General features: G+C 47.8%; 1 protein-coding gene across 4 annotated transcripts in view; it reads left to right on the top strand.

Moving 5' to 3' along the window:
* FERMT2 (fermitin family member 2) overlaps nt 1–23,034 on the top strand; it is a 50,770-nt gene that overhangs the window by 10,241 nt on the left and 17,495 nt on the right. For all 4 annotated transcript variants that reach the window (XM_027905163.1, XM_027905162.1, XM_027905161.1 and 1 more), the window contains exons 2-3: nt 7,496–7,729; nt 20,520–20,654. In XM_027905163.1, coding sequence (XP_027760964.1) covers nt 7,496–7,729; nt 20,520–20,654 — 369 coding nt within the window. The remainder of the gene's footprint in view (nt 1–7,495; nt 7,730–20,519; nt 20,655–23,034) is intronic.

Raw genomic sequence — 23,034 nt, 5'->3', positions numbered from 1 at the left:
TTCAATTTGAATCCCAGCACAGGCCCACCCTTGTTTTGGGCACCTCCGTGGGGGGGTGTGTGTGGATGTTCTCCTGAACGTTTTGTTTTCCTGAAAATAAAGAAGGGCAGATAGGGATAGGACAAGGGGGAGTGGTTTTAAACTGAAAGAGGGGAGATTTTTTTTTCATTTCTGTTGTAAACACAAGGCAGGACGAGGCTGCAGGGCTTGTCTTGCAGGTAATTTGCTCCCTGTGCTTTGGACTTTGCTGGAATGCTGCATCCAGCTCTGGGATCTCCAGCGCAGGAAGGACATGGACCTGTTGGAGGAGCAAGTCCAGAGGAGGCCACAAAGATGATCTGAGGGCTGGAGCCAGGCTGGGAGAGCTGGGGGTGTTCACCTGGAGAAGAGAGAATAGACTTGAGAACCCCTTCCAGTGCCTGAAAGGGCTCCAAGAGAGCTGGAGAGGGACTGGGGACAAGGGATGGAGGGACAGGACACAGGGAATGGCTTCCCACTGCCAGAGGGCAGGGTGAGATGGGATATTGGGAAGGAATTCTTGACTAGGAGGGTGGGGAAGCCCTGGCACAGGTGTTTACCCGTGGATAAAAGCCCTTCTGGGGGTGGTTGCTGCAGGGTGGCTGCTGTGGATTGTATTTTCCCCAGCGTCACGTACATATGGGAGATGCCATTAAAACCCCTCTTAACTCCCATTAGCACCGGGAGCATCAGCTTGTCGTGGCTACAGCTTTATTGCACCAGTCTGATAATAATTTTATAGGCTGTTTATCTCCCTCTTTCAAAGTATCATTTTTCAAGAGCCGTGACCGGGGGCTGGAAGGATTTTTGTTCCATTTTGAACTTTGCTCTGCAATTTAAATCCCCGTTGGGGGATGGAGGAGACTCTAGTCCAGTCCATTCCATACCCCAAAAGACTCATATCTTCATTAAATTGTAGATTCTGCCCCAAGACAGAGCCTGTCACCCAGCAAAACACATCAGCAATTCTGTTGGACTCGAGATACATGGAAGTAGCTCTGGTTTAACGTTTTTTTTTTTTTTCCTCTCCATAATTATCGTGGAAGGAGTGGCTTTGGCATGTTTAAAGGAATCTGGGTTTCCAGAGGTCAGTGGGAGCAGCAAGAAGGCTGGAGGGAACCATCCTTGGGAGCAGCAGGTTCAGCAATGCAGATGTGTGTGTTTATGTACAGATGCAGTTATAAAATATGTAGTTATATAAAATAAATATATGGGCAAATATATGTATAAAAATAATTTTTTTAGATATATGTGCAATGAAAAATCTCCAGCGTCTTTGGGACCGTCATCAGCTCTCTTGGCTGTCTCTTGGCAGGGGCAGGAGTTGGACTTGATGATCCTTGCGGATCCCTGGATCCCTTCCCTTCCCTCCCTTCCCCTCCCCTCTTTTGCTGGTGTGTCCCTCATGGACACATGGAAAAGAAAAACCCACCAGAGGAGATTCTCTGCAATGATTTTTGGTGGTTGGTTTCTCTTTTTTTTTTCACTTTTAATTTTTCCTCTCCTTTTCAAGTTTTTAAATGTTTTTTTCCTTGTTTTCCATGCATGGTGGAGAGGGAGGAGAGGGTCCATCCCACCCCTGAGCTCACCCAGGGCACTTCCCAGCTATTTCTGGCTGGAAGTCTCTTCTTTGAAGGACTTTTTTTCCCCCTCCAGCTTCCCAGGAGGGGCGTGGATCCAGCCAACACCCAGCCTCTGGCTTGGAGAGCTCCTGGCGACTCCTTAGAGTTGGGAGTGCAGCGCTGAGGTGTTATCAGCAGGAATTTGAGCTTAAAGGTACTTGAACACCCCTCTTGAGCTGTCAGCAGCCTGCACTCAGGTGCACATCTGTATTTTTTCAATTAAATGTGGATTTCATATTAATTTTAAAATTAAAAAAAAATTTTTAAAAATTATGCCAACCACTTTTTTTTTTTATTATTATTATTTTCCTATAAAAACCCTTGGGCAGTTTCAGCCTCTCTGCACCGAACTCATTGAAAAACTGGAAATGTTGTTGTTTTTTTTTTTTTTATTTCCTAGATAGGTTATCAGGTAAAAATTCACTTTTTGCAGGCAGAAATGCCTGGCTTGTGAGTTGGTTTGAGTCCTTGCACTGGGTCTTGGATATATAGCATTTATATACGTGTATATGACATTTATCTTCAGATTTATTTTATATATGCACGTATTTTGCATGTTTATATATTATGTGTGCACATAATTTGGTTTTGTCTATATTATATGTGCATATATTTTATATATGTGTGTGTGTATATATATGGTGTAAATGTATATATGTGTGTGTTTACGTGCCTAATATTTAAATATATACATCCATTTATATTATATAACGTGTAATTGTGATAGAGTTATAATATATTACTTATAATTATAATGTATAATATAAAACATAAAACATGTAGGTAGTGTATCTAATCTTTATAACATCCATTTTATGTTTTATATATATGAATATATATATATTAATATTAGGCATATAAACATACACATCACATGTATATATACATATAAAAATATATATATATACCTATAAAAATGTATTTATCAAAAAAAATAATTTGAGGGATGTTGTAATGGAAAGCCATTTTTCCACGTCAACTTCCCAGGTGGTACTAGACCAGAGCAGGGATAATCCTCATCAAACCCACCTCTGGTGCTCACACATCATTTGGGAAGGGCCAGGGCCAGCTAATTCAGCTCCTGTGGAAAAACACCCAGTGGGATGGGTGGCCTTTGGCTCTGCCATGTTTTGTTCCGGAGGAGGAGGAGGATCCTTTGGGATGGCTCCAGTGGGAATGCTGAAGGCTTGAATCCTGTTGCTCTAAAAGCCGTCATTTATAATTAAGGAATGAGCTGAAACCTCTGCTGTGGCTGCATCCACTGACGCTCTGAAGGTGGAGAGCATTGCAGGCAAACCAGCTTCAGCTGCAAATCTTTTGTCTCCAAAAATCCGTCAGAAATCCACGGTCCAGCCCAGACAGGCCTGCAGAATTCCCTCTGTACCCACTCAAGCTCATGCAGGAGATTTTTAGTCGTCTGTCTCCAGTGTTAATGCGATGGAGGGGGGGGTTGTAGGCTCTTTGCTCTCCTGTGGATTTAGTCCTGGATGTGGAAGGATTAAAAGGAATCTGGTCCTATCCCACAGAAGCCTTTCCCAAAGGTGGATTCCACCCCTGCCCTCCAGATACCCATCCTGTGGGGTTTAACTGCGCACTGGAGATGGGGGGAAAAAAAGAGATTTATTCAGTGTATCAGGGCCTCTGTTGTCCTGATGGAGTACAGGGAAGGAGAGCCCATCTGCAGTAGGGGATATCCCAAAATAACAAGGAAAATACAGTGTTTATACAACGCTGGAGACTTGTATACTACTGCTGCTGAGCCCTAAGCTCGCCCGGAGAGCTGCCAAGCGTCAGGAGTGCTCCTGGAGGAAGGAGCTGCAATAGCTGCTGGAGCAGCAGAGCAGGAAAAAGGACTTTTAAAAAGCACAGGTCGGCAGGGGGAAAGCATTTGGAGCTCCAGCTCCTGGGATAAATGGGATAAAGGGGCTATCAGACGGGGCGGATGGGGCTGCCTCGGTTTTTTTCCTTTGCCCTTCGCCCAAGTTCAGCTTCGTTGCTTGAGTGGTGATTGTGGAAGGGGAGTGGGGGGGTCCCTGTGAATTGAAATGCACTCTGTGTGCATCTCAATTAAGGCTGATTTTCTGCCTTAATTGAGATGTGAATTCTCGAGCTGTAGATGTGAATTTAGTGGTTGCTGTGGGAATTAAAACCTGCAGTTGGAAGTGAGCACTGGACAAGCTGGTGGGATGTGGCTGCGGCGAGGCGCCGGCACGGGTTGAAAGCTGAGGATGTGTCAGGTTTAAAAAACACTTTGTTGAGCAGCCTTTCACTCCTCCCCGCAATGTTCTGCCCTCACAGAGGTCTCTGCAGCCTTCTGTGTGATTTAAAATGCCTCTTGCATTCCCAGGAACAGCTTTCCAAGGGGAGCAGCTCCGTGGGGTTTGCCGTACAAAATGTCCTGAACATCGCCCGTGCCATGTCTCTGCCTCTTGGCACAGTTCTGGGAGGCAAACGCAAAACCAGGTTCTTCCTGGAAAAAAAAAAAAAAAATAAATCCCAGCTGTGTTTCCCAGAGCCCTCCTGGGCTCCCAGGAGCCGAGGTTTCGGTTCAGGCTGCACGGGAAGGTGGGGGAAGCAGGGAGCAGGGATTATTTTTGATGCCAGGAAGGAAACGCTGTGCTTCCCTTTCCCTGCCGGGGTTGGACTCCTGGAACTCCCTGTCCCCAGCCCGTGCTCCAGCTGATGCTGTGTCAGCTCCAGCTTCCACATCCCTGCTGCCTTCACCTGGCAGATTCCTTGCCAGGAAGGGGAAGGGGTTTGTTGTGACCCTCACACAAGTGTGCAACTCATTTAATAGAATCACAGAATGGTTTGGGTTGGAAGGGACCTACAAGACCATCAAGTGCCACCCCTTGCCATGGGCAGGGACATCTTCCACTATCCCAGGTTGCTCCAAGCCCCGTCCAACCTGGCCTTGGACACTTCCAGGGATCCAGGGGCAGCCATAGCTTCTCTGGGCAACCTGTGCCAGGGCCTGCCCACCCTCCCAGCCAAGAATTCCTTCCCAATATCCCATCTAACCCTGCCCTCTGGCAATGGGAAGCCATTCCCCCTTGTCCTGTCACTCTAGGCCCTTGTAAGTAATCTTCCTCCATCTTTCTTGTAGGATCCCTTCAGGTACTGGAAGGTCACCCCAAAACCTTCTCTTTTTCGGGCTCAACAGTCCCAATTCCCTCAATTTTTTCTCATAGGAGAGGTGCTCCAGCCCTCTAATCACCTTGGTGACCTCCTCTGGACTTGCTCCAACAGGTCTGTGTCCACCACATTTAGCAGCTCAGAGAAACTTTTGGATTTACAAGCAAAAAGATTTTCAGCCTGGCTTTGGACCTGTACCACCCTTTAAAGTCAAAGTCTGTGTTCTCTAAAGTGATTTTGCAGTGCTTGGAGACTTACCTGAACCGTAATGAATGTGAAATGGCCAGCTGATGAGTTGGTAGTAGTTGATAAATATGAATAAGTTGATCAGTATGGTGAGGTGATAAATATGAAGTGGCCAGTGAATGACAGCAGTAGATGGGAAAAGCCTGAGCTGAAATAACGAGCCTTGCCATAAAACTGTAACCCCCACAAATCAGTAACTCGCAGATTGGGACCCTGGTGAAGATTTGTAGACCTTTAATCAGATTTAACCGGGCTCCTGGCATTCCCTGGTGTGCAAGGATTGCTCCAAGCAATCCTGGATCCCTGGCAAAGCACTGAAGGTTCTTGTCAGCATGTTAAACTCAACCCCATGAGGCAGCTGCTAAACATTTGCCAACCTCTTTTATATGTAACTACCCTGTGGGACAGACACAGACCTTTACCTTCCTGGCTATAACCAACATCTCACTGTTAATTCAAAGTGTTAATTACCCTCAGGCCCAAAGACAGTGTTCTGTGCCATGGCCTGAAAGGTTAATCTGCGGCATAAACCCAAACCCCCTCTGTCAGGCATAAATGGTAGTGATTCAAAACGTCTTTTTTTTTTCTTTTCCTCCCCCTGATTTTCAGTGCCAATTGGTTCAGCTTTCAGTAGGGCAGAAGTTGGACTTCATCACCAGAGTCCACTGTAATGATTTCTCGGATTTTTCTCCCGAGTAGCCAAGGCTTGTGCAAGTTTGCATGCTTTTCTATATTTGGTTTTGTTTAATTTGATTGTACAAAGCTGTTGAAAAGCCCAGCTGAACGTTTCCACTTTCTGGAGTCGTGATTGTGCCATTAAACCAGGAGTTCAAAGGAAAAAAAAAAAGAACAGCTCCTGCTGGTTTTTCTCAGTGACCCCGAGCTCGAGATCCCATTTTTAGATAGGGGCAGAAAAAAGTTCACTTGGCACGTTGTTCTCGTCTCAGTTAAGCTCAAATTTGTGGTGTAGGGGATAATCTTCACCGTCACAGAATCATAGATTATCCCATCTTGAAAGAGAACCACAAGGATCATCCAGTCCCACTCCTGGCCCTGCACAGGACATGCCAACAACCCCACTGTGATGCCAGTGCTGGAGTGGGTTCCTTGGTGTTGTGTCTGCTGGGGCTTTGCCCTTGGATTCTTCTGGATCTGCTCCTGGCTTTCTGGCTGGTGCCCTGCACGAGCATCACTCCTGAAGTGGTGGAGGCAGGAGCTCCTGGAATAAACGTCATCTGGCACTTTTAATTTGGATTAAATTGATGTTTCGTGTTGGAAGTCCAGAATCACAGACGGATCAGGAGATGGAAACTGAATTATTGTGCTTTAACCTGTAAAGTGCTTCTTTGTTGTTACGAAAATTCAGATAATCCACATACAAAATCCACAAGCTCCAAACTCCCTGGTAGCTGTTACCATGTCTAATACTGAGTGTGGAGGTGACCCTGTAACTTGTCCTGCAACCTCTTGAAGTTCTCCTGTGCTTGCCTGGATGACATCCTTGGTTTTTTTTTCCTTTAAAATGAGAGTTTTGGCTGGTGCCGTGGATGCTGACATGTTCCCTGCTCAGTATTTTTGGGTGTGGAGGGTCTGGGCTAAGCGGAGCTTTGCAAAATGCTGGATCATTCATATCCTTTATTTCTCTTTCTCCTCCGTGGTCAGGGGGTTGTTGGAGTGGAAGATGCTCTGCAGGAATGGCACGGGGGCCATTGGGACAGCAAGGGCGGGTGTTGGCAAAAAACATTCCAAAAACCATTGCACAGTGTCTGTCTTTTGGAGTTACCACCATGCTTTGGTTCCCAAAATGGTTCCTCAACTTGGAGATGACCTTAAAAGACCCCGTGGGTCCATCCCTCCATCCATTCCCTCCTTCCATTTCCTGGAGATGGAGACGTGGCTGTCGGGTTTTGCGCTTTGGGTGGTAACTCTTAGTTTCGTTTGGGGAATTTTCCAGGGTTTCTTTGTAGAATCTGGAAGTCTTGGGAGAAAATAGAGAGTTTCTGTTGAATTCTCATTGCGAGAGCTCCTCCTAGTTCTGGTTTTTATTTGTACCGAGGTGACTGGGCTCACCTTTGGGTAACACAGGTGTCCTGGATGGTGGGGGTGGGGAAAACCCAAGAATTGGTAGTTAACCCAAAAAAACCTGTGCAAAATCCCTCCTGGGGAAGTTGTCAGGTCACTCATGACCCCTTGGCTTCATGTTCCAGCCAGGATCACTGTTGGGGCCGAGTGATCCATGGACAGTTGCGTTCATCCTTTTTCCCCCTTGGCTTCTTCCCTGCTCTTATATCCGTGGTGGCTTCAAAATAGCATTGAGCACAAGCAGCCATTTGTATCTGAAAGGGGGCTGTTGGAGGTTTTTTTGGGTGGATAGTTGCCTCTCAGTTGAACACATTTAAACTTCTTTTGTCCTCCGAAGGCTGATTCTGGTCCCGCTTTTAACCGGGGGGAAAAAAATGGGTTCTTTGTTCCAGATGTCAAGAAGGACTGGTCGGATCACGCGCTGTGGTGGGAAAAGAAGAAAACTTGGCTCCTTAAAACGCACTGGACGTTGGATAAATACGGGATACAGGCGGATGCCAAGCTCCAGTTCACCCCTCAGCACAAGCTGCTCCGCCTGCAGCTGCCCAACATGAAGTACGTCAAGGTGAAAGTCAACTTCTCCGACAGGGTCTTCAAGGCTGTTTCTGACATCTGCAAAACGTTCAGTAAGTGCTGCAAAACCTCCCGTGGTGGGGGGGAGGGGAGGTTGGCGTTGGGTTTGGCTCCTGCCTCTCCTTTGGTGCGCGAGCTCGTCCCGTAAATTCACGAAATTATCGGTATTTTTGGGTTTCAAACACCCACCCGGTCACTTGGGCATCAAACAACCTGGGTGTCCATCTTTTTCCCATCCACGTCGACCCTTTCATGTGCAAATACTTAAATAACAGGACCAATTGAACCAAAAACTTACAAAAAGCACATTTTTTTGTGCTGAGTTCTCTTCCATAGCAAGGCTGTCCTCAGTTTTGTCACGGGCAGTAGGCAGTAGCAGCAATACTTGATGTTAAAGCTGCTGGTGTTGGGTCGTAATTTTTTTTTCCCCTGCAAATTTATGTGCTGGATGAAAAACAAACCCTGAAACGGGAAACCTGCCAACCCTGTGGGTTCTCTTCTAGTGGAAAATCACATTAGGGATTAAGTGATGATGCTTCACTGTAAAACTGTCTGGTGGAGGGAAGGAACCGAGTCTTGCTGTCTCCTCCCTGACTCCTCTTCACCTTCTTTTCCATGTCGAGGAGAAGCCCAGAAAAAAAGGAGGGCTCATTCCCTGCCAGCTACACAGGGCTTGAATCAATCTGCTGCTTTAATGCATCGCTTTTTGCCCATCTCCACAAACCCCTCATCCCAAAAGCTGCTGTTTCTTCCTCCCCACCAAAAAAAAAAAAAAAAACCCAACGAGGAGAGGGTAATTCCACGCTGAGGAACCCGGGTGCATGGGGCTGGAGTCCTCCCCTCCAGAAGGAGCCTGCAACCCAACCTGGGCAATAGTAAATCTATTTCTGCCCTCAGAAGGCAGCTGAGGTTACTCTTGGCTGACCCAGTTGTTTGGTAAGGCAGGAAGAGCTCGGCAGTGTCCGGTGCATCCATGCCTCGGTCGGTATTTATAGCTGGTTACGAATCTTTGCTGTTTCTTTCCTGGTTGGGTTTTTTTTTTTTTTGGTGTTTTTTACAATATAAATATTGGGCAGCCTCTCCTTAAAATAGAAAAGGCTTAGCCAGCATTATTTCCGAGTGGATTTTGCTTTTCCCCCCCCACCCTGTGTCCCCTTGGCCTTTCTGATGTCGTGCTAGACAGGGAGGTCGCTTGGTCTCTGCTGAGTCTCTCGGGCTGTGACTCACTTCAGGAAATTCTGATACATTTAATCACAGAACTGGAGATCTGTCGCTGATGCTGCTGAGCACTCAGAGCCTTACATGGACCTGGAGCAGCTTTTCCTTCAACTCTCGGGGTATTTGTGAACAAACCAGCAGAATAATCCTAATATTTAAAGATCTGGGAGGGGGAAAAGCTGCTGGGACAGTGGCAGCCCAGCTGTGGTAGGAGGTCTCTGAGCAGGCAGCAGGAACACATCCATCAAGGATGGTCCTGACTTTCCTTCCATGGCATCCAACATGCTGAAATTAACGTTCCTGATTTTCAGGAAAGCAGGATTTTGGCTGGAAATTTTCGCCTTCCTTTTAGCGACTCTTACCAGCCTGTGCTGTTTGAGGAAGGCAGGAACTACATGGCCAAATACAGTGATTTAATCTTGCTTAGCCCTGGCCTTTGTGTTTACTGGGAGCCAGATGTTCAGCAGAGCTACTGGGAAGACGGTGACATCAGCTCAACATCAGCTGGAGGGAAGAGGGGATTGGGATGTGGGGAGGCAGCTGGAGCTGGAGGGGCTGGGAATACTTTTCCCTGGACCACAAAGGATACCTGTACAGATATATAATGTAGAGGTGTTCAAATACCGTTATAGATGTCCAAATACTGTTATTTATAATATATCTAATCTGACTTTTATATATCTAATATATATGATATAAAATCATGTATATTATATAAAAGCATGTATATTATGTTAGGAAAAAATTCTTCCCTGTGAGGGTGGTGAGGCCCTGGCACAGGTTGCCCAGAGAAGCTGTGACTGCCCCTGGATCCCTGGAAGTGTCCAAGGCCAGGTTGGATGGGACTTGGAGCAACCTGGGCTAGTGGAAGGTGTCCCTGCCCATGGCAGGGGGTTGGAATGAGCTGGTCTTTAAGGTCCCTTCCAACCCAGGCCATTCAGTGGTTCTGTGATTCTCCTTTTTTCCCTCCCCAGTTCATCATACCCTGTATTAATCAAGTTAATTGTCTTCCCAAGGAAAACTGAGCAGGTATTTCAAGGTGGAAGGGAAAGGCAGTGATCCCAGCATAGTCCTTGTGTCCGCAACTCCTTTGATTTCCGAATTTGGGTCTCAGGGAAGTTAGGACAGAACTGTACCCGTGAATTGCTTGTATTTTGGCTGTACCTGTTTGCTGCCGTTGCCCCCAGATCACTTAATTACACACCTCGGTAATTTTAGCATAAAGCATCATTAATGAGTAATTGAAGTAATTCCTGGTGCTGCCAGGACTCTGGCTGGTTGTGTTTGCAAAATCCTCGATGCACGAGCAGAAATAACCCACGTGGGTGGGTTATTTAGGGCCGTCCTTCGCTTCTGTTCCCTTGAAATCGTACCCAGAGGTGTCACCCTTGCAGTGCGTGGTTGATTTTTAAGGAGAAGTCTCTTGTTCTTGTGCAGAGGGAAGTTATTCCAAAGGGCAGCTCCCTGTGGCTCCCTCCCAGGAGGCAGCCCGGAGGTGGCTGTGGGAAGATGCCGGAGCCACTCGCACATCCCTCACTTCCTTGGAGGTCGTGTGAAGCCGGAAAAAAAGCCCAACCTCATTCCCAGTGGCTGGATTGCAGCCCCTCCATTCCCACAGCAACCAGCTGGGAGGGTTAGCAGCATGGATTTGACCCTGCCTGTGGCAGGAGCAGGCAGGAGGAGAGGAGGGGAGCGGGTTTTGGATGGGATGGGCAGCCCTCGTCCAAAGGGTGGCCTGGAATCCTGCCCAGGAGCAGCTGCTGGCAGGCAGCTCTGGCCTGAAGGGCCAGTTTTGATCTGCAATTAAAGACCAGAGAAAGAGAAAGTAAAACTTCCCCCCTTTTTTTTTTTTTTTGGAGCAGCAGGGATTTGTGCTTCCTGCCCGGCTGCCAGCGGGACACAGAGGTTGGGATGGGATCTTCCTGTGTCCCTCCCTCCTGTCATCGTCCCAGTGGGGAGATATTTCTGCCCAGAAATCAGATATCCAAGTGGGATTTGATGGGGCCGCACTGGACACTTTATCGGTGTGAGTGGGAATATCCTCACTGGAAAGTGGGATTTGGGGAGGGAGGAGATACCGGCTCCATTGCAGAGCTCCTGCTCACCTATCATCTCACAAAGCAACAAATGGAAAAATCCTCTTTTCCTCCATGATGAGGAAAAAATTTTTCCCTGTGAGGGTGGGCAGGCCCTGGCACAGGTTGCCCAGAGAAGCTGTGGCTGCCCCTGGATCCCTGGAAGTGTCCAAGGCCAGGCTGGATGGGACTTGGAGCGACCTGGGCTAGTGGAAGGTGTCCCTGCCCATGGCAGGGGGTTGGTACTAGATGGTCTTGAGGGTCCCTTCCAACCCAAACCATTCCATGATTCTGTGATTCTGTGATGGCTTAGTTTGATTCCAGCACAGCAGACACTCTCATGCCCTTAAGCTGCTTCCTTCCAGCGTCCCCTTTCTCCTACTGCTGCCTGTATTTTTTTTTCCATGTGTCCTGGGAGCACTAAGGGACTCTAGGCAGGCTCTGCTGCTGCAGTGTGGGCACGTGGGAGAGGAAAAGCAAACAGCAAGTGTGAAAGTTTTTTCCCATGCCTTGGCGTTTCCTGCCCCGGCGATGCTCCTTCTCCTGGGGAAACGACATATGTTGGATCCGCAGGGTGAGAGGACATGCTGTGACAGCATAAAAGCTCACATCCTTCTCCTCTTCCTCTGGCTGTGAAGATTTGGGGCCTGCGCTGCCCTCCAGCCTGAGCAGGGGGGAGCAGGGTTCATTCCAGATGATACTGGTGGGAGCTGGGAGCGCAGGGAGGAGGATGCAGTGCTGGAGCTGGGAGGAGGCAGCTCTGGGAGGAAACGCTCCAAAATTCATGACTACTCCCTCCCTTACCCACCCTGAGGCTGTGTAAGGCTGAGAAATTCCCTCCAGGCTCTCCTTTTTCCTCAGAGCCTCCTAGAGCATCACACCCAGCTCCTGCCTCCTTATCCTCAAAGAACTCCGTGTGAATCCGTCACCCGTTTTGGAAAACCGAGTCTGGGGGAGCGTCCTGAGCCCGGCAGTGGCAGCTTCTGTGCCCACATCCTGTCTCAATCTGATCCCCAGTTCCTTGGGGGTGAGGAGTGCTGGGAAACTGGGGCTCCTCTTGGGTGGGGTGGGGGTGGCCCCATCTCAGGGAGCTTGTGGAGTGAGGAGGGATGGGATGCGGAGGGTCCCGTGAGGGTGATGAGCTGCTTCCCGTCGCCTCTCCAGCCCCAAAATAAGGAGGTTCCCAAGACTCTGTGAAATGATGGGAAGGTGACAGCCTCCAGCCACCAAATGCAACCCGAGCTGAGGTGACAGAGGCATTTGGGAGTGGTGGGATGCGAGCCCAGCCCAGGCAAGGAGACACCGTCCCGCAGTCCCGATGCCGAATGTGACCCTACCTATTTTTTCCCTTTCCAAACGGTCTGTGCTCCAGGACAGAACGTCCTCTGACTTCTGAAGTATTTGTAATATTTCCACGCCCTCTCTTGCCAAAAAGACTTCTATAAAAAGCCACTGTTTGTTGATTTTTGGGGTTGTTGGTTGTTTGGTTTTTGTTTTTTTTTTTTTTTTTCCACAAAACTGAAACCCTTTGGTAGTCAGAGATGAGCAGCATTCCCAGGGCTCGAGCCACGTCCCCAGCATGGTTGCTTTCCAGGAGGCAAAGCTGTCTGGAGTTCACAGAACCATAGAATATCTGGATTAGAAGGGAACCACAAGGATTGAGTCCAACTCCTGGCCCTGCACAGGACAACCCCAAGAATCCCCACCCTGTGCTTTTCCATTATAAACCTCTTAAACCTTCTTTCCTTCCTTCACACCCCACTGATAAATAAAATAGCGTTTCTCCTAAAACCGTGGAGCCGAAATGGAGTCCTGGTAGATGCACATGAGCATCTCAGGGCAGGGCAGGTGGATTTGGGGAGCAACACCAGCACTCAGGAGGAATTTCTTCACGGAAAGGGTTGTTAAACAGTGGAATGGGCTGATCAGTGAGGTGGTGGAGTCTCCATCCTTAGAGGCGTTCAAGGAGCGACTGGACGTGGCCCTCAGTGCTCTTGGTCTGGGTGGCAAGGCGGGGATCGGTCACAGGTTGGACTTGATGGTCTTGGAGATCTTTTCCAGCCTCAGTGATCCCATGATCTCAGGGTACAGTCAGTGGATGCTCAGCAACCTCACGAAGATGCTCAGGGGGTTGGGGGTGGCGTTTGCGTGGAGAAGGACGCGCCGAAACGCCAGGGAAGGGTTTGCTGCCTCTCCCCCGCCACGAGCAGAGAGGTTTGGCAGCAGCACAGCTATTTCTAAATATGTCCAGGGGATGGGTGTGGAAGGAAATCTTACCATTTCGAGAGCTGGCCAGATTGCAACGTACTCAGCTCTTTAGCTGCGAGGCCCGAGTGTTCCGCTGCCAACGACGGCGTCTTCCCCTTTTATTGCCTGCCCGTGTTCAGCTGTCACGGAGGATCCAGACCAACCCCAGAAACTGGTGTCGGGGAAATAACGAGATTTAATTACAAACTGTCTGAAATTGAAGGAAAAAAAAAAAAAATCTCCACTCTCCCCCCTCTCTCCACCCTGTTCGTGTTCTGCCTGCCGAGCAGCATCAGGTTGTGTCACCGTGTGAGTCAGTGGATTTTTTCATCCTTACTCTGCTGTTGACGGAGACCCTTTAAATAGACTTTCATCCTGAAGACATTAGGAGATGCTGGCAAACCCAGTGCTGCTGCCTTCCTTGGAATTACTGGGATTGCTCTTTATGGGCCGATGCAGAGGGCGTAAGCGGATTGTTTTCCTCTGGTTTGTGGGGCTTAATTTAATTGAGTTTAACTTGACTTTCGCTGAAGTCTGACCACTTCAGGATCAAGGCCTGTAGTGAGTGCTGCCTGTGCTCTGAGAGGCGTCTGGATAAAGGGAGTCCAGGGATTTCGTCCCACTTATGGAAAAAAAACATCCAGACGTTCAGTGTTTGTTGACTCTGTGTCTCCAATGGCCCTTTTTATTGGCCTGGCAGCAACGTTTGGCTCCATCACTGCTGCCTCCTCCTCTTCTTCCTCCTCTTCCTCTTCCTCTGTCTCTGGGTGCCACCCACACGGACATTCACACCACCACAAACCCCGCTGACCCCATTTTTGGGTGGTTTTGCAGGTCACTGCTCCCTCAGCAAATCAGTTAAGTCAACGGGCGCTTGGATTTTACCCCCAGAATTTGGGAAGGCTCCAGCAAAGCCCCTGCCAGGGGAAGCCCAGGTAGAACTCACTGAGTAACTCAGGAGGCTTTTCTGGGATGTCCTGACAAAGCTGCAGGGCCCCATCAGTAAGTGGAGAGCTTGGCTTTTGCCCAGATAAATATTTAAATTCCTGGGCATCTGAAGAACCCATAATAAAATGTTCTGAATGTACAAACCCGGTAAACTGTGCTGAGGGTGTGTGGGGGGGGTGAGGACCTGCTCCATCAGATCCTGCCCAGAGTCCAGCACAACCACAGCCTTATCTCCAGGGCACTACAGAAGTTATGCAATTCTTTTTTTCTTTTTTTTTTTTTTTTTTAAAGGTTTCTTTTTTCCCCCTCTGGTCTGTTTTGCAAAACTTTATCTCGAGGGAATTTATGTTGAAGATAAGTCGGATATTTAATTTTGTAAACTTACGCCGTGAAAAACGATCCACGGGATTCGCTCCTCCCAAAGAGAAATACTTTTTTGTTGTTGTTGTTTTTAAGTCTGAAGTGGAAGAAAAATGGGGTTTGAGGTCTAATTTTTCTGAGACTCATCACAGTGATGCACAAAGGCTGTAATTATTTTTGTGAGTCATTGGTTCGAGGCAGCATGGATCCAGTGCAGAGATATCCCACTTCCCAGAGATATCCCACTTCAAAACATGTTTCCTGTCTGGATCAGCATTAAAGAGAGGATTTCCCCTAAATGCTGTCTGTGCTACAAGTAAAATAAGGGAGTTTTTATGGTTGAAGGGCTAACCAGTTAAACCAACCCTCTGTCCTTTAAGGGAGCTGGAAGTGGGGTGGGAAATTGGCTGCTGAAAGCTTCTTTGGTACGTTAATTCTCCTTCTATATCAAAATATTCTTTATATATCACATTATTTTCCTTATATATCAGAACTGAATGTTGAAATTAGTGTGATTTCCCATAATTTTTATTTTTGGGGAAGTTGGTACATACTCAGACAGCCCCTTCCAGTCAGTGATGTCGTCTCCCATATGTGGGTGATGCAAGAAATCCATAAATCTAATTCCTTATGGGAGGAAAGGCCCATCCCTTGGAGCAGGGAAATCATCACTGTGGGTCCCCTGACCCCTTACTGAGCTGCCTGGTGGGTTCTGGGGACTCTGCATCTTGGATTAGGACAAGAAGTAAAATCACCCCTTCTTCCACCCTGAGACATGGATTTTGCTCCCATCTCCTCCCATCACTACTTTCCAGTGCCCAGAGAAACTGTGGCTGCTCCTGGATCCCTGGAAGTGTCCAAGCCAAGGTTGGACAGGACCTGGAGTGACCTGGGATAGGGGAAGGTGTCCCTGCCCATGGCAGGGGTTGGAGTGAGATGGTCTTTAAGGTCCCTTCCAACACAGACCATTCTGGGATTTCCATCACAACACACCTTGGGGGTTAAAGATGCAGCAGCTGCCAGATTAATTTGGTGGAGTTAGTGCAAAAGAGGATAAATTGGGAATTTTGCACCCTGTAAGGGAGATTTTTTTATTTTTTTTTAAGTCATTTTTTTTGGGGTGCAGATGGTTCTCTGTGAAGAAGGAAGGTTTAATCCCAGCTCTGCTGTTCGTCTCTGGGTGGGAGATAAATGGGAACAGCTGGGCCAGACAGGCTGTGCAGGGGCTGGATGAGAAATGAGGAATTACACAGGGAAAGGGTTTCCCTTCAGCCAGGGACAACACAGGCTGTAAAATGGCTTCATCCAAGAGTTGGAAAAAGTTCTCTTGGGGGTTGAGAGCCTCCTTCATGGTCATATTTCAAGCTATGAAACTCCTCCTTATGGGCTCAGGCATGACCTGTAATCTCCTTTCCATAGAATTCTACAATGGTTTGGGTTGGAAGGGACCTTAAAGACCATCTCATTCCACCCCCTGCCATGGGCAGGGACACCTTCCACTAGCCCAGGTTGCTCCAAGCCCCGTCCAGCGTGTCCTTGGACACTTCCAGGGTTGGGCAGTCGCAGCTTCTCTGGGCAACAAATCCCCTAAATGTGATGGGGGATGTGGACGTGGATCTGCAGCGCTGTTAGGGCTCAGCCACAGCTGCAGCTGGTCCAGCGTGGGCAGGAGATGCCACAATACAGAGAGTTCCTGCTCAGATCCAGCTGAAAAATGGTTTGGGAGCAGTTTCTGGTTGGTGCTCTCCCCTCTGCGTGGATCACGTTGAGGATGGTTTCTGCTGGTGGCTGCCACCAGCGGTGCCAGGGACACTGGGTGAGAGGCTGGAGAGCTGGGTTTCCACGTGCTTACACAATAAATAGAAATAAAATGCTAAAAGGCTCATTTACAGTCCATTCTGGGAGACCTTGCCAGTGCCATCTGTCCCCTGTGTACAGACAAGGAGGCTCTTGGAAAGCAAACACAGCCCCGACCAACGTGTCAATTGAAGAGTCAACACATTAACTGCGCTCAGCAGGTCCCTTCTGCTGGCCCACCCACATCACACTGACCCCTTTTTCCTTCAAAGTGACCTTTGGCAGCCTGGCTTCAGCTGGAAAATGTGGATGAAGCGGGTAACAGAGGCTTTGGTGTGGGAATTTGAGGCCAGAGTCAAACCCTGGGGAGATGTTTTACCTCCAAGTGAACAACTCCAGCAAAATGGGCTCCTCCAGGTTCAGTGGCACTTAGCAAGAACCCATAAAATCCCAAACCTATATAAAGGAGTTGATGGGTTTTTTTGCATCAGTTGGATTTTTAAGGATCTTACTCTTGCGCCAGTGGCCAGAAAACATGGATTTCGGGCTGTGCAGCCAATTGTTCAATTTTTAGTTAACAGAAGCCCCACCATCCACCCTGAGATAGACTTTACTTCATTTGCAGGAGTTAAACACCATGTTTTCTAAGCCCCAACTCTATTTAAAACACTCTTCAAGACCCTTTGGACACTTGTGGATCATAATCTGGGGTGGGAAATAAAATCGGTGTCGCTCTTGCTGCTTCGCTGCTCTCTTGTTTTTAGCACAACAAGCTTTATTTTTGATTTTTCCTCACAGAACCCTAGAATGGTTTGGGTTGGAGGGGATATTAGAGATCATCCATTCCCAACCCCCCTGCCATGGGCAGGGACACCTTCCACCAGCCCAGGGTGCTCCAGCCTGGCCTTGGACACTTCCAGGGATCCAGGGGCAGCCACAGCTTCTCTGCCCAACCTGTGCCAGGGCCTGCCCACCCTCCCAGCCAGCAATTCCTTCCCACTATCCCATCGCAACCTTCAGTTTAAAGCCATTCCTTCAGCTGGTTTCAGTGAGTTTGTAAAGTCTTGGAGTCCCTGGTGCATCCCACAGAAGGCTGTTGGGGAGGAACGTGCGGGTTATCCCGAGGAGCCGGGGATGCTCCGGCATCACAAGGATGCGCTGCCTCTGCCGTGCCCTGCAGCCATGTGCTGCTTGGAAGCAGCTGCCTGTATCCTTGTAACCCCCTCTGACAGCGTCAGGAACAACTGAGGGACTATAAAAAGTCTCTTTTGATATCAGATGGTCAAGCCTTGGGCCGGCTCCAAGAGATTGCTTCCAGGAGCCGGGCTTGGCCCGGAGCCCTCCTCCCGGCCTCCCTGAGTGCTTCCAGCTGAGAGGCTCCATCAGTTGCTAATGCACCATAAATAAACAGCAGAGTCTAAAACCTTGCTCCAAAATACCAGGGGAACTCCTCGTTTTAGGCTCTGCTGCCTGTTGTCCCCTGCGCGTGACCCCGGTTGTCCCAGCAGATTCCTCCTCCATGAGGTAAGCCAGCTGGGATAAATGGGAATGCGTGGAGCTGGCTGGATTCATGCTCTGGGTATTTATTGCTAGAAATGGTCAAAAAAGTTGGGCAGTGAAACCGGTGGGTGCAGGGATGGGGTTTAGTGGGGTGATGTGTGTGTAGGACTAATAAATCGGTGTTAAATTACAGCTGAAATTAAATGAAGTTTATCAATATAAAGAAATAAAACGGATAAATATTATAATAATAAATATATAAACAGAAATAATTAATCTAATAAAGTTTGTATATAAAATAAAATATAAAGATATCTATAAAAATCTCTATATAGAACATATATGTATTTATATATGTATAATATATTGTATATATTATATATATAAAACATATTTAAATCTATAAATTTTAAATATTTTATAGATTTTAAATATCTATACATTATAAAGAGATAAATCTACATACTTATATTATTATATTATCTGCATATAGAGATAAATCTATGTATTTTTGGCCTGGAATTGTTCAAGGCCAGGCTGGATGGGCCTTGGAACAACCTGATCCAGTGGAAGGTGTCCCTGCCCATGGCAGGGGGTGGAATGAGGTGAGCTTTAAGGCCCCTTCCAACCCAAACCATTCTGGGATCCTGTTATGTGATTGAAATAAATATTTATCAATACATAAATAAAATTAAAGCTTAAATTAAATAAAGCTTATATAAAAAAATAAATAAAAATCTTAGTAAGCATCCATAAAGATATAAATAAAAACAAAGCTTAAGTTAAAGCTTTGCTGGGTGACGGTTTGGGATGGGAGACCTGCAGATGGTTAAATCCAGACGTGCCCGACCTCTGGATTCAGGAACACCAGGACCAGTGGGATCCATCCCTGGAGGTCACCTGGACGGGGCAAGTTCCCAGCTGGATATTTTCCAGCCTGTTTTCAGTAAGGAAAGACGCTGGTGTGGGCGAGCACGAGCCAGCACAGCCACATCTGCCCTGGGGGTTTGTCCTGCTGGGGTCAGGTGCTGCCAAATTCCAGTTTTAATTACAGTCCTGAGCCTGGGAGTGCACAGGGAGCTCCCACTGCTGCCAGCACGTGGTGAGATCTGAGCCCTGTAACTGCCCCTCGTTAGGATAATGACTTCTTGTCTCCTTCAGCATTCCTCAGGGTGGGAAAATACAGGCTGGTTGCAGCCAGCTCCAGGCTCAGGCATGTGCCACAATCTCCTTTCCATGGAATCAGCATAGAATCCCAGACTGGTTTGAGTTGTCAGAGACCCTAAAGCCCATCTCATTCCACCCCATTCCATGGACAGGGGCACCTTTCACTAGCCCAGGTTGCTCCAACACCCATCCAACCTGGCCTTGGACACTTCCAGGGATCCAGGGGCAGCCACAGCTTCTCTGGGAAACCTGTGCCAGGGCCTCACCCCCTCACAGGCAACAATTCCTTCACAATATGCCATCTAACCTTGTCCTCTGGCACTGGGAAGCCATTCCCTGTGTCTTGTCCCTCCATCCCTTGTCCCCAGTCCCTCTCCAGCTCTCCTGGAGCCCCTTTAGGCCCTGCAAGGGGCTCTCAGGTCTCCCTGGATCCTTCTCTTCTCCACGTGAACCCCCCCAGCTCTCCCAGCCTGTCTTTTCCCAGTCCCAAGCTGTATTTCAGAACTCTCCAACCTTTTTGCAGCCTCTCCCCGTTGCAGTGGGATGGCTCCATGCCCAGGTCAATGCTTTTCCAGGTCAGTTCCCACAAATCAGCAGAGCCCAGTTTAGAGCAGACAGAGGGTTTTCCCCCCTCCTGGTTTTCTCAGTGCCAGTGAGGGACCCCTGGCCCTGCTCCAGTCTCTTGGTGGTTTCATTGCTACAATGGACAGTGGGCTTTGCTCTCCCAGGGAGCTCCTTCCCGCTTGGAAGCAACTGCAGCAAACCCAAAGTACGGCCTTAGTGGGAAATGACCCTAAAATCCTCTTTTTTCTTTGCTCCCCATGGCTTAAAACACAAACACACTGAGATGCTCCTCATTTTAAATGGTTTTTGAATTATTCGGGCTGGTCCTGGGCAGGGAAATGGGAGAGATTTGCTGTGAGAAGCAAAATGTCTTTAAAAATTGTGTGCCTTAAATACAGGCTTTAAGGTCCAGCCTGTAGCTGTGTAAATAAATGGCTTAACTCTTGGATTGCTCCTATGGAAGTGGGAGAACCTGCCCTGTTACTACACGCTGATTTCTATTTCTATGTCTATTTGTATTTCTACTTCTATTTTTTTTGTATATTATTATGTGTTATTATACTTCTATATTATTATACATTGTCTTTATATATTATTGATAATAATGTTTTTATATAGTTTGTGTTTATATTTACTTATTTAATGGGTGCAAGTGGTACCAGGCTCTGCCACAGCCTCTACCAGTGCTTGTATTTACATTTGAGTGGCTGTGCCTGGGAAATTCCACATTTTATCCAAATGTTCTTTTACCTTTCCAGCCAAGGACAGAGCTTGTTTCCAACGGGCTTGCAGGGAAAATGCTCTCAACTTGATTTTTAACCGTTGCAAAGCAGGAAAATCAGCCAAGGGAGATACTGAACGTTGCTGGATGTTGTTCCTAACGGAAGGATATTCTTTTTGTTCCCCTTTTTCCCCCCTTTTTTTTTCCCCCTCCTACTGTTATAAAAGTGGTCCATTTTTTCCCCAGACATCAGGCATCCAGAAGAACTCTCCCTTTTGAGGAAACCCAGAGATCCATCGAAGAAAAAAAAGAAGAAGTTGGATGATCAGTGTGAAGACGACGCCTTTGAGCTGGAGGGTCCTCTGATCACGCCGGGGTCTGGTGAGCCAGGAAAAAAAAAACGGGAGAGGGGGAAGAATGGCACTGCAATATCAGTCTGATTTAATTCCTTGAGGTCTGTGCAAGAAGCAGACACCAGATAAATGACACAAGTCCTGCAGGGCTGCAGCACTCAGTCACGGATGCATGTCTGGAGCTGTCACGCATTTCGGGGAGCAGAACAACACCAGGCTTCATAAAATAAACCAGAACACGAGTGTGACCACTCAGGTGGTGTTACTGAGAGGTTTTCTTAAGGAAAATCGTTCCTGATGTCAGATTCCAGGTGTGTTTTAGGCTGTACCACTGTCCTGCTCTGTATTTATGACCCAGCAAGAGCAGCGTTTTATTAATTGCATTAGTGTTGCCTTATGTTAAGTGTGTAGCTATGGCTTGTAATGCTCAAAGAAACCCCTTTTATTGCTGTGTGGTAGTTTGCCAGCCTGAACTGCAGAACCAGAGCAGCCCTGGGAAGAGAATTGCTGGTGGAGTAACGTCCCTGATTGGAATAACATCCCTCTGATGGAGAAACATCCTTGATGGAGTAACATCTCTTACCCCGGGCAGCAGATTGATGCAGGTGTTTGCAGGCAGAGGGTTTTTTCAGCTCTGTTCCGTGGCTGCTGGAAGTCTGGTGTTTGAAGGCAAATGGCAGGAGTTTAAACCATAATTTTGGCCAAGTGGGAGCACTTTATCCCAAGTGGACTTGCGGAGTCGGCGGCGCTGCCGGGCGGGCGAGACGTGTCTGGCTGCCAAAGCTCTCAGGTTTAAGTCCAACGATCTGAGGGTAGCAGGGCAGCTTTGATGAAAAAAAATCTTGAAATTCAGTAAACTTGTATTAATTGGTGTTAAATTAACTGGAGGGAAGGTCATGGAATGTGGTTAATGCCAGCGGTGGTGGCGCTGGACTTGCAGGAAGAGAGGGTTTTGCACCACGGGCTCCCCATCAAACCATCAGCACGGATCTTGGCAAGGGAAAAATAATCCCTCTTTTGCTCTGATCCTGCTCTTTGTCTTCTCAGTTACTTAAAAATGCTTCTGGGCTAGTCCTCTCCCACTCCTGGCTCAGAGACATTGGGCAAGGCTCCAGCCAATTTTCATTTCCATTTGGCTTTTTCATCCTGAAGGTCTGTATGAAGCCTTTCCAAAAGCCAAGTGTTCAGGGAGAGCATCTCTGTTGGATTAATAGGAAATACTTGGCCTGCTTTGGGGGGAAATGTAGGCAGTAGAGAGGGTTTTGTTTAAATTATTTATTGCTCTTCCAGTGAGTCACTTTGCTGGTTTTGCTCTCCCTTGTGAATGAAATCACTTGCAGCAGGTTGAATTCCTGCGCGTTCAGGTGCCGTTAGATAAAAGTCGTGGTTTCAGTCTGAATAAACTGTTTCTAGCGATGTTCCAACGCCAGTCCGTGTGCTGAATGCTTCTGAAAAACAAGTTAATAATTCAGGATGTGCTGGTTTCAGTGTGTGGAGATGTACTGGGGGTGTTTTGTCGCTGAGCATCCCAAACCTGGCAGCGAAACCATTTAAATCCCGGTCGGCGGAGCTGCCAATACTCCCACAGGCCGTGTTGCCCAACTCTTTCCATTAGAAGACCTGTAGTCACTTGTTTATATTAATTAACCAAATTTGTAGCTATTTCTGCTGGAACTTTCCATGACATTGCCTGGCCTAGGGCACATTTCTCAAGGGAAGCCTCTTTTGAGATGTTTCAGGTGTTTGGAGAAGGTGATGAGGGGAACAGTGAAGGGGAAGCTTTGCTGTGGTGGAGCGAACGCTCACTCAGAGGAGTGTGGGGGGATATCCGTGGAAAAACCTGCCCAATTTGGGGCAAGAAGCGGGATTATTTTTTGTTGTTGGTCCAGTTGATGCTCAGCCCTGTGTGCTTGATCCACGTGAGGGCTGAGACTGAGGCACTGCAAGGACGGATGGGGAGGAGGCAGGAGCATCCTTCGGGATGTGTTTGATGGATGGTGATGGGAGTTTATTGCTGGTTCTTGTTGGACTGCTCTGCTCCAGTGTTGTAACAGCCCATGGGGAGAGCACCTTTCTGCTGCTTTTATAACCATAGAATCATAGGATATCTCAAGTTGGAAGGGACCATAAGGATCATCGAGTCCAACTCCCAACGTGTAAGTACCTGGTCTAAGTACCTGGCAAATCATCCCTGGCCTTCTCCTTGCAAGTGTGAAGCTTGAAAGGGAGGGATATCTCCATCCCTTCACCATTTCTGCTGCTTTTTTTGCTCGTGCCTGGGTCTGTCTTGATGGAGGAACCCACAGTGCTCACTGGTCCCATGCAGACCGGGATGCCAGCAGAACTAGGAGGGACATTAAAAGCATCCTGGTGGTTTTCTTGTTTGATGGTTTTTGCTTTTATTTTCC

This window comes from Empidonax traillii, unplaced genomic scaffold (assembly GCF_003031625.1).
Source record: "Empidonax traillii isolate 1590-97213 ecotype Southwest subspecies unplaced genomic scaffold, ASM303162v1 scaffold1128:size488575, whole genome shotgun sequence".
Lineage (NCBI taxonomy): Eukaryota > Metazoa > Chordata > Aves > Passeriformes > Tyrannidae > Empidonax > Empidonax traillii.
The sequence above is the reverse complement of the archived record's forward strand: the minus strand, read 5'-3'. Positions and strand labels throughout refer to the sequence as shown.